Source organism: Panthera uncia, chromosome E1 (genome assembly GCF_023721935.1).
Source record: "Panthera uncia isolate 11264 chromosome E1, Puncia_PCG_1.0, whole genome shotgun sequence".
NCBI classification, from domain to species: Eukaryota; Metazoa; Chordata; class Mammalia; order Carnivora; family Felidae; genus Panthera; species Panthera uncia.
Window position 1 is genome coordinate 56,552,056 of NC_064814.1, and position 9,982 is coordinate 56,562,037.

The following is a 9,982-nucleotide window of genomic DNA, read 5'->3' on the forward strand; positions in this document are numbered from 1 at the left end:
TTCAGGACACAGGAATGAGGGTGTACCCAAGGGTTTCTTTTTTTGTGTGTTTGTTTATTTTTTTTTAATATTTATTTTTGAGAGAGAGAGACAGAGAGTGCAAGCAGAGGAGGGGCAAAGAGAAGGGAGACACAAAATCCAAAGCAGGCTCCAGGCTCTGAGCTGTCAGCCCAGAGCCTGACACGGGGCTCGAACCCACGAACCGAGAGATCATGACCTGAGCCGAAGTCAGACTCTCGACTGAGCCACCCAGGTGCCCCTGGGGCTTTCATTTTGAATGTGAGGACTGTGTTCCTGAGAGCTCATATAATGTAAAACTCTTGTAATAAAGTCTAGTTCTGTCCTTGAAACATAGTGTTTGCACACTTTCCCATTTGGGGCCTAAAGTGAGACCCATGAACATCTTTAATATTGCCTAATTTCTTATCTTTAAATTTTTATTATTATTTATTTTAGAGAGAGAGCGCGTGTAAGTGCGAGCAGGGGAGGGGCAGAGAGAGGAGACACAGAATCTGAAACAGGCTCCAGGCTCTGAGCTGTCAGCACAGAGCCCGATGTGGGGCTCGAACTCACGGACCGTGAGGTCATGACCTGAGCCGAAGTGGATGCTTAACCGGCTGAGCCCCCGAGGTGTCCCAGTATTGTTCAGTTTCTAAATTTGCATAATCTGAATTCATACATGCCTCCCTGAATCCCCTGTGGGGCTGGGAGGGTCTGTGCTTTAAGGGTCTGAGACCCCAGGGCCCAGCCTCGGGGATGGTTCAGGATCCAGGGTCTGGGTAGGCTTCCCGGGGACAAAACACGGGTCCTGGAATCAGGCGGCTTACATTCCAGGCCTGCCTCTGCTGCTTCCTTGCAGTGTAACCCTGGGTAAGTTCTTACCTGTCGGGGCCTCAGTCTTCTCATCTGCAAATCGGGCTGGGCTCTGGGCTTTAAGAGAGGAGTTAAGGGGTGAAAAGCCTGGGTGCCCAGTAGGAGCCAATGGGAGCTTGTTAGCACCAGTCCCAGGTGGGGTGGGGAAAGCCTGCTCTCTCTCCCGCCTGTCTTCCCACCACCCCCAGGCTGCTGGGGGGGAAGGGGGGGACTTTGCTCCCAGGGAGAGTAAAGCAGCAGGCCCCAAGGCTGCAGGGCCTGGCCTCTGAGCTTCACAGGAGGGCCGGGGCCCCTGGCTCAGATGCCAGGGTCAGAGCCCGGATTGGGCAAGAGCGGAGCTCGGGGGCCCCTGGTCCCGGTCAGGGATATTTGGAAACACCCACGATTCTAAGAAATTTAGCGGCAGGAAGTGAAAGGAGGGGCAGAAGGAACCAGCAATGAGCACCTCTGGCCCCTACTGACCTGGCTCCCCATCCCAAACCGAGCAGTGATTAGTGGGGTGTTGGCTGGGGCCGGCGTGGGGGGGTGCAGAGCAGGAGATTCCCCCTCCCTGGGGAGGAAAGCGGAGGCCTCCCATCCCCCACTCCCACCCCACACATGCCCTGAGTTCCAAATCCTTTCCCACCTCTGTTTACTGTCCAAAGTCCCAGGCGCTGGGGATGCCAGCTTCAGTGTTGGGACACACAGACCCAGAGACACACGGACCTAGACTCGCAGGGCTCAGGGCCCTCGGAGGGACCCTGTTCCCTCCTCTCCCATCGTCCGGGGCTGTCCGCGCACCCCAAGTCTCTGGGCTCCAGCCCCCTTCTTAGCCTGGGATCTGCACAGCGTTGGGGGATCCAGGAATCCACTTCAAGACTGCCAGCAAGTAAAAGGGGAAGAAAGGCCGGGGCCCCGACCGGGGTGGGGAGGGGGCTGGGCGGGAAAACCTCAGAGGGGTGAAGTTTGCATGGCAGGCCTGGGAAAGAACTGGAGAAAGAAGAGAGGTTTTCACGTAACCGCCGATGACTTAGAAACGGACTGGACCCCGCACCGTCCGGCTCCATTCGGCCCCAGCCTCAGCCCTAACCCCAGCCTTGACCTAGGCCCAGGTCCAGCCAGCCCTATCATGACAAATGACTATCAAGACCTTCAGCATCTGGACAACGAGGACAATGGCCATCAGCTTAGACAAGGTAAGGGGACGCCTCCTTGCGTTTCGGACAGGTGACAGTGAGGTGGCTCTTGTCGCCTTGACTCAGCTCCTGCTTCCTCCTGTGAGCCCTGACCTGGCCTCTGGGTCAGCCCCACTCACAAGAACACGGTCCGCTCCACCTCCGCTAGCCTCCTGACCCTTGCCACGTCACCCCCTGGCCAGGACCCCAGAGGGTGTGGACCCAGGGGACCAGGGGACCAGGAGTACGTGGGAGCAGTTAGGGCTGCCTTCCTTGCCTCTAACACCTGGTGAGCCTCGGCCAGGTGTGAGAGTGTGTGTGCATGGGGTGTCCGGGACCAGGGGACAGGGACAAGGGGCCAGACTTCCATGGGGAGGCTGAGGCCCTCGTCAGACAACAGCCACCCCCCCCCCTTTGTTTCTCCAGCGAGCAGGGATGCTGTTTGGGCTGAGCAGGAGGGTTCTTGGGGGTGGGGGTGGGGGGAAGGGGCTGCAGGGGAGCCCCCCCCCCCAGGTGGGAGCAGCTTGGGGGGCTGTGGCTCCTCTGTCTTCTCTCCTGGAGCCCAGCCAGAGGAGAAACCTCCTCCTCTTTCCCGGCCTTTGGTGGGGGGGGGGGGACAGAACCCTCCCCCCAAAACTAATGTAGTTCATCAGCTTCAGTGACACAGTCCGGCCACTAGGTGTCAGCAAAGGCTGAGGGCCCCGGCCGGCTGGGGCAGGTCGGCGCTCTGCACCCGCTCCCAGCCCTCCTCCCGGCCTCTGGTCGCTCAGGGTCGCCTACCACCCGGATTTCTTTCTTTCTTTCTTTTATTTTTTAATCTTAATTTATTTTTGAGAAAGTGAGATAGAGACAGAGCGTGAGCAGGGGAGGAACAGAGACAGAGGGAGGCACAGAATCCGAAGCAGGCTCCAGGCTCCGAGCCGTCAGCGCAGAGCCCGACGCGGGGCTCGAACCCACGAATCGTGAGATCGTGCCCTGAGGCCGAAGTCGGACGCTTAACCGACTGAGCCACCCGGGCGCCCCAATAACGGATTTCTTCATCTGTAGGGCTCCCTGGAGAAGGAGCCTTCGCCCGCTCTCCTCCCGGGACCCCGTCCCTGACACCCGGACGCCCTGTCTTGCAGCGCCACCTCCGCCCCAGCGGCTCTTCCGGAGACTCTGCTCCGGACCCTGCTTCCTCCTGCTCTCCCTGGGCCTCGGCCTCCTGCTGCTGGTGGTTGTCTGTGTGATCGGATCCCAGAGTGGGTGCCCTGGGGGTGGGCGGGGGGGGGGGCAAGTGGTGAGAGAGCGCTGGCGTCTGCGACGGGGGTCACGGCCCCCTCATGTTGCCCCGTGCACCCCCCCCCCCCCCCAGACTCCAAGCTGCGGGACGAGCTGCGGGCCCTGAGGGTCACGTTCAGCAACTTCACGGCGAGCACGGAGGTCGAGGTCAAGGCCCTGAGCAGCCAGGGTGAGAGGTCCCTGGGGCTGCGGCTGGGGGGGGGAGGGGGGCCCGTGGACCGCTGGGGATGTCGGGACGCTGAGCCAGCCTCTCCCCCAGGGGGAAGCGTGGGCAGGAAGCTGAAGTCGCTGGAGTCCCAGCTGCAGAAACAGCAGCAGCAGCTCAGCGAAGGTCAGAGCGGGGAGCGTGCGCGCACGGGCGCGTCGGACCCGGGGGTCCCTCCGGCCGAGCCCCGGGGGCCTGTGACTCCTCGGGCCCCAGCGCGCCGAGGCCGGGCCCTTCCCAGCCCCCAGTGTCCACACTGACCCGCCCCGCCCCCTGCCCGCCCTCGCCCCCCACCCCCCACCCCTCCCCCCCAGATCACTCCAGCTTGCTGCTGCACGTGAAGCAGTTCGTGTCGGACCTGCGGAGCCTGAGCTGTCAGATCGGCGTCCTGCACGGCAACGGTGAGGGGGCGGGGCGCCCGCCGGCTCGCCCGCCCTCCCCCTCCCCGGGCCCCGCCTCAGCGCCTCCACCCTCCCCTGCGCCGCAGGCTCCGCGGCCTCCTGCTGTCCGGTCAACTGGCTGGAGTTCGAGGGCAGCTGCTACTGGTTCTCCCGCTCCGGGAAGTCCTGGCCGGAGGCGGACAAGTACTGCCGGCTGGAGAACGCGCACCTGGTGGTGGTGGGCTCCTGGGAGGAGCAGGTGAGCTCCCGGGGCTGGGGTGGGGGTGGGGGGCTCCCGGGAGGAGCGGGTGGGCCCCTGGGGGGGGGGCGGGCTCCGGGGAGCGCTCACCACCCCCGCCCGTCTCCCCAGAAGTTCATCCAGCACCACATGGGGCCTGTGAACACCTGGATGGGCCTCACCGACCAGAGCGGGCCCTGGAAGTGGGTGGACGGGACGGACTACGAGAAGGGCTTCAAGTGAGTGCGCGCGCCCCGGCCCCGCGGGTCCCCGGGGGTGGCGGAGGGGGGGGGGCCGGCTCACATCCGCGCGTCCCCGCAGGAACTGGAGGCCGGAGCAGCCGGACGACTGGTACGGGCACGGGCTGGGCGGGGGCGAGGACTGCGCGCACTTCACGGACGACGGCCGCTGGAACGACGACGTGTGCCAGAGACCCTACCGCTGGGTGTGCGAGACAGAGCGGGACGCGGCCGGCTAGGAGCACCCCCGCCCCCTAATTTATTTCCTTGGCGCCCCCACCTGCCGGACGATGCTGCTGTCCCGGGTGGGGGGCGGGGATGGGGGCCCCTCCACCTTCTCGGGGGTGTTTGATCTGGGATTTTAAGGGGAGTTTCGGGGACGGTGTCTGAGGAATGCAGGAATCACGTTTGGAGGGGCGGGGAGACGGCAACCCGCTTTCCGCGCTTTACAGGTGGTTGTCAACGTGTTTCAGAGGCAACAATGAACGGAATATTCTAAACGTGCCTCGAGTTGTCTGCTTCTTGGGCGTTAGGAATCGGAGCGGGCTGGTTGGCAGGAAGCCAGGGGGACCCGGTGGGCTTTGTTAATCACAGGCGTGCGAGTTAGGGCTGTTCTGAGGCTCCCCGAGAAGGTGTGCTGTTTCTGGGGACCACAGCGCCTGCAGCCAACGCCCTCGGACCGGAATCACCCGCATGGGTCCAGGGCGGCAGAAGCTTCGAGTGAAACTCCCTGATGTCTGTCGCGTGCATTACAGCGGACGGAGCAGTGTCCACGGGCCACAGACGCAGCAAAGCTGAAGATAAGTCTGCTCTGGAGAATCACCAAACGTGCAAAGACAACCAGTGGAACAGAAGCCCCCAAATAAATAGAATCCACAGCCCAGGATGGGGGTTCACAGGAACACTTTTTTTTTTTTTTTTTTTTTTTTTTTTTTTTTTTTGAGACAAAATCCCATGAGAGGCAGAAAAAGAAAGAGGGGCAGAGACAGAGAGACAAGCAGGGCTCACCCCGGGCTGGGCTCGTGCTTACCCGGAGCAGGACTTGAAAAGGAATAAAATAAACCCTTCAAAATAGAAGGCCGGGATGGATTTATCTATCTATCTATGTATTTATGTATTTATTTATTTATTCATTGAAAGTTTATTTTTGACGGGTGCCTGGGTGGCTCAGTCAGTTGAGCATCTGACTTCGGCTCAGGTCACAATCTCACAGTTTGTGGGTTCGAGCCCAGCGTCGGGCTCTGTGCTGACAGCTCGGAGCCTGGGGCCTGCTTCGGATTCTGTGTCTCCCTCTCTCTCTGCCCCTCCCCTGCTCACGCTCTGTCTCTCTCTGTCAACAATAAATAAAAGTGAAAAAAAGTTAAAAACTTAAAAATTTTACATTTAAACGTCTAAATTTTTAAATGTTAAAAAATTTTTAACGTTTATTTATTTTTGAGAGAAAGAGCACACATGAGAGGGGGAGGGGGAGAGAGAGAGAGAATCCCAAGTAGGCTCCACACTGACAGTGTAGAGCCCCACGTGGGGCTCAAACCCACAAACCGTGAGATCATGACCTGAGCTGAAACCAAGAGTCAGACGTTTAACAGACTGAACCACCCAGGTGTCCCAGAAGGCAGGGATTTATTAAAAAAATCATCAACCACAGCATATACATCCTATTCAAGTATGCGAGGACATTTTAAAAAAAATCTGAGCAAATATGGGTCCATAAAGCAAGTTTTAACAAGTTTCAAATAATGGTCACTATAATGAGCAGAAATATAAAATTCCCATATAAATCATTAGCAAACCCAATCAAATGATGCATTACAAAGATAACATGTGGGGCACCTGAGTGGCTCAGTTGGTTAGGTGTCCGACTTTGGCTCAGGTCATGATCTCACGGTTTGTGAGTTCGAGCCCCGCGTCGGGCTCTGTGCTGACAGCTCGGAGCCTGGAGCCTGCTTCGGATTCTGTGTCTCCTCCTCTCTCTGCCCCTCTCCTGCTCATGCCCTGTCTGTCTCTTTCGAAAAATAAATAAACGTTAAAAAAAATTAAAAAAAAATAATAAAAGGCTTAGGGAGTACAGAGACTAGATTAATGGAGTACAAAAGAAAAAAATTACATAATGCAGAAAAAGCACTTGGCAAACTCCTTTAGGACTTTAGCTGCTGCTTTTTTTTTTTAAACATATATATTTTTTAATGTTTATTCATTTTTGAGGGACAGAGAGAGAGAGAGCGCGCGCGCGCGCGCGCGCGCACGAGTGGGGGAGGGGCAGAAAGAGAGGGAGACACAAAATCCAAAGCAGGCTCCAGGCTCTGAGCTGTCAGCACAGAGCCCAACGCGGGGCTCGAATCCATGAACCGTGAGATCATGACCTGAGCCAAAGTCGGACGCTTAAAGCGACTGAGCCACCCAGGCGCCCCAGGACCTCAGCTTCTTCTATTTGTGGATGTCCAACCTCAATATATAAATTCCATCAACGTTCCAAGATGTCTGCCTCGCTGCAGCCATGACCCATTTCTGGCACGAGAAAGAAAAAAAGAGGCAGAGAAAACTTCTAGAAGCCGTGTGCAGTTCAGGTACATCTCTTTGATCAGAACCAGTCCCAGGGCAGCAGCCCCAAATGCAGCTGAGAAGTGGACTCTGTATTTTGGGGGTGGGGGCAAATTTCAGCGAAAAGCCAGGGGGACTGAATTCATGTGGAACAGGGGTCAGAAAACCGCGGCCCTCACCCGTTTGTGTAAATAAAGTTTCATTGGAACACGCCAGGCTCATTCGTTTCTATATTGCTGGTGATTGCTTTCATGCTGTAAGCAGAATTGAGCGGCTGGGAGAAAGCCAGAAAAGCCAAAAATATTTGCTGTCTGTTTACAGAAAATGCTTGCCGACTCCTGGTGTACAGTAAGGGGAAGAAGGGATATTGGGGTCAGCTAGAAGTTTCTGCCATGCTACTGTTGGTGCTGCTGGCTTATTTCATGCGAGGCAGCCTGGTCAGACTGCAGAAAACAGGAAAAGGCATCCGAGTTGTAAGAATTGGGAAGGAAGAGACCATCTCCAAGGAAAGTCAATACCAATAACAAACCAGGAGACCTCCCTTGGGCTCAGGTCATGATCCCACGGCTCGTGGGTTCGAGCCCCGTGTGGGGCTCTGTGCTGACAGCTCAGAGCCTGGAGCCTGCTTTGGATTCTGTGTCTCTCTCTCTCTCTCTTTCCGCCCCTCTCCCACTCATGCTCTGTCTCTCTCTGTCTCAAAAAGAAACATTAAACATTTTTTTGGGGAAAGATTCTATTGTATTTTTTTTTTCAAAAATTTTAAAGCTTATTTATTTGAGAGAGACAGAGACAGTGAGTGGGGGAGGGGCAGAGAGAGGGGGAGAGAGAACCCCAAGCAGGCTCCATCCACACTGTCAGCGCAGAGCCCGACGTGGGGCTCAAACCCACGAACTGTGAGATCATGACCTGAGCCGAGACCAAGAGTCAGACGCTCCACTGACTGAGCCGGCCAGGCGCCCCTGGAGGATGTTTTAATAAAGGAATGATTTATGAAGGTCTGAGCAGGATTCGGGAAGCCACGTGAAATAGGACAGAGCCCTAAGCGTCCCAGCAGTGGGGAGCTGTGAGCACCTCCAGGAACCCAAGAAGAGGGAAAGCTGCGTGGAGAGCCCCCCTCCCCCAGCAGGAGCTGTGACTGTCAGTCTGTTGTGACTTTCGGTTGCAGGAGGCAGCTAGCTCCCAGCTCGCAGGCAGGGAGGGAGCTGGAGGAGTCAATGTCCTCACCTCCCTCCTCGTCCTCCCTCTGATTTCCTGCCGCGGCTGGAAGCCAGATGGCAAGGGAACACTTGGATGCAGGTACACAGCTCAGCCTCCGAGGCCAAAGAACGACGACGCGGAGAAGGGTAGACGGTGGATGTGGAGGGACACATGGAAGGCACACACACACACACGCACGCACACAAAGGAAACCGATTTTAGAAGGAGCAAAGGATATAAAGAGGCGAGCCGCAGAGAAGGAACTTCTGAGTCTCATCTCATGTAATGTAGCTTCAAACCTCGACGAGCCATGTCAGGTGCTGGCAAGGATGTGGGGAAACAGGGAACCTGATGCCCTCCCGCTGGAGAGCAAGTAGGGTGCCATTCTGCAAGGCATTTAGCGGAATCAGGAACGCATGGACGCCATGATCCCCACAACTCTACTTCTGGACAAACATCCCAGAGAGCCTCCCTCTCGCTGGCCCGTGACAGGACACCACGAGGATGTTTCCAGCAGTGCTCTTGGGTACCAGGAGCCGGAGGCGACCTGTGTGCCTGGCATTTGTCAACAGCGCCTATGGTGAGGCCGCTTGGGAAACAGCATGGGGGGTCCCCAAACGTGAAAACTGCAACCCACTGCTGGGTACGTATCCAGAGGCAACGAAATCAGTATCTCGAAGAGGTATGTGCACCACCATGTTAATTACAGCGTTATTCACAACAGCCAAGATATGAAAACAACCTAAGCGTCTGTCGAGAGATGCGCTCATAAAGGGACTGTGGAATCTAATACCACAGAAACTATTAGCCGTGAAAAAGGACATCCTGCCATTTGCACCAACGTGGATGAAAGGGGAGAACGTTTCTGTTAAGTGAAATAAGCCGGACAGAGAAAGGCAGACACTGCATGGTCTCAGTTAAATGTTCGATTCTTTTTCTTTTTCTTTTCTTTTCTTTTATTTTTTTAAGGTTTATTTATTTTTGAGACAGAGACAGAGCATGAACGGGGGAGGGGCAGAGAGAGGGGGAGACACAGAATCGGAAGCAGGCTCCAGGCTCTGAGCCGTCAGCCCAGAGCCCGACGCGGGGCTCGAACCCACGGACCGTGAGATCGTGACCTGAGCCGAAGTCGGACGCTCAACCGACTGAGCCACCCAGGTGCCCCAATTTTATTTCTTTAAAAAAAAATCTTTTTTAACATTTATTTATTTTTGAGAGAGAGAGAGAGAGAGAGCACGAAGGGGAGAGGGAGACACAGAATTCGAAGCAGGCTCCAGACTCCGAGCTGTCAGCACAGAGCCCGACGTGGGGGTTGAGCTCACAAATTGCAAGATCATGACCTGAGCCAGTTGTTCACTTAACCAGCTGGGCCACCCGGACACCCCAATTTTATTTCTTTAAAAATGTTTATTTTTGAGAGATAGAGAGAGAGAGCACGTGAGTACAGGAGGTGCAGAGAGAGAGGGAGACAGAGGATTCGAAGCAGGCTCTGCGATGACAGCAGTGAGCCTGATGTGGGGCTTGAATCCACGAACCGTGAATCCTGATCTGAGCCCAAGTCGGACACTCAACCGACTGAGCCACCCAGGGACCCCTTGAACTCAACTCATAGAACCAGAGGGTTAGAATCGTGGTGGCCAGGGGCTGGGGGAGGGGTGGGGAGTAGGAGACGTCGGTCGAAGGGCACAGAGTTTTGGTTATAGGTGAGTACGTTCTGGGTCTCTGATGTAAGGCATGGTGATTATAGTTAATAACACTGTGCTGTAGATTTGAAATTTGCTGAGAGAGTAGATCTCAAGTGTTCTCGGCACACACACAAAAACGGTAACTACATGAGGTGATGAAATGTGCTAATTAACTTGATTGTGGGGACC

The 9,982-nt window shown here is 56.1% G+C and overlaps 1 protein-coding gene across 4 annotated transcripts; it reads left to right on the forward strand.

The window, feature by feature from the left end:
* The first annotated feature begins 1,519 nt into the window (after nucleotides 1–1,519).
* LOC125927069 (asialoglycoprotein receptor 1-like) lies at nucleotides 1,520–4,754 on the forward strand. Of its 4 annotated transcripts, none has more exons than XM_049637117.1 (8): nucleotides 1,520–1,741; nucleotides 1,959–2,048; nucleotides 3,152–3,268; nucleotides 3,382–3,639; nucleotides 3,828–3,914; nucleotides 4,001–4,152; nucleotides 4,264–4,370; nucleotides 4,453–4,704. In XM_049637117.1, exons 2-8 carry the CDS (start codon nucleotides 1,982–1,984, stop codon nucleotides 4,607–4,609), a joined length of 945 nt encoding a protein of 314 aa, XP_049493074.1. In that variant the 5' UTR covers nucleotides 1,520–1,741; nucleotides 1,959–1,981; the 3' UTR covers nucleotides 4,610–4,704. The 4 variants fall into 4 exon arrangements, with proteins under 4 accessions (XP_049493074.1, XP_049493071.1, XP_049493073.1 ...); XM_049637116.1 differs by having other exon boundaries at nucleotides 1,523–2,048; nucleotides 3,382–3,477; nucleotides 3,568–3,639; XM_049637114.1 differs by having other exon boundaries at nucleotides 1,520–2,048.
* The last annotated feature ends 5,228 nt before the right edge of the window (nucleotides 4,755–9,982 follow it).

Bases quoted from the DNA above. Each gene is read 5' to 3' on its own strand.
- LOC125927069 (XM_049637114.1), top strand. From the start codon at position 1,823: ATGGCAGGCCTGGGAAAGAACTGGAGAAAGAAGAGAGGTTTTCACGTA. The intron at 3,640-3,827 runs GTCAGAGCGGGG...CCTCCCCCCCAG, and splicing joins GCAGCAGCAGCTCAGCGAAG to ATCACTCCAGCTTGCTGCTG. The intron at 4,371-4,452 runs GTGAGTGCGCGC...GCGTCCCCGCAG, and splicing joins GACTACGAGAAGGGCTTCAA to GAACTGGAGGCCGGAGCAGC.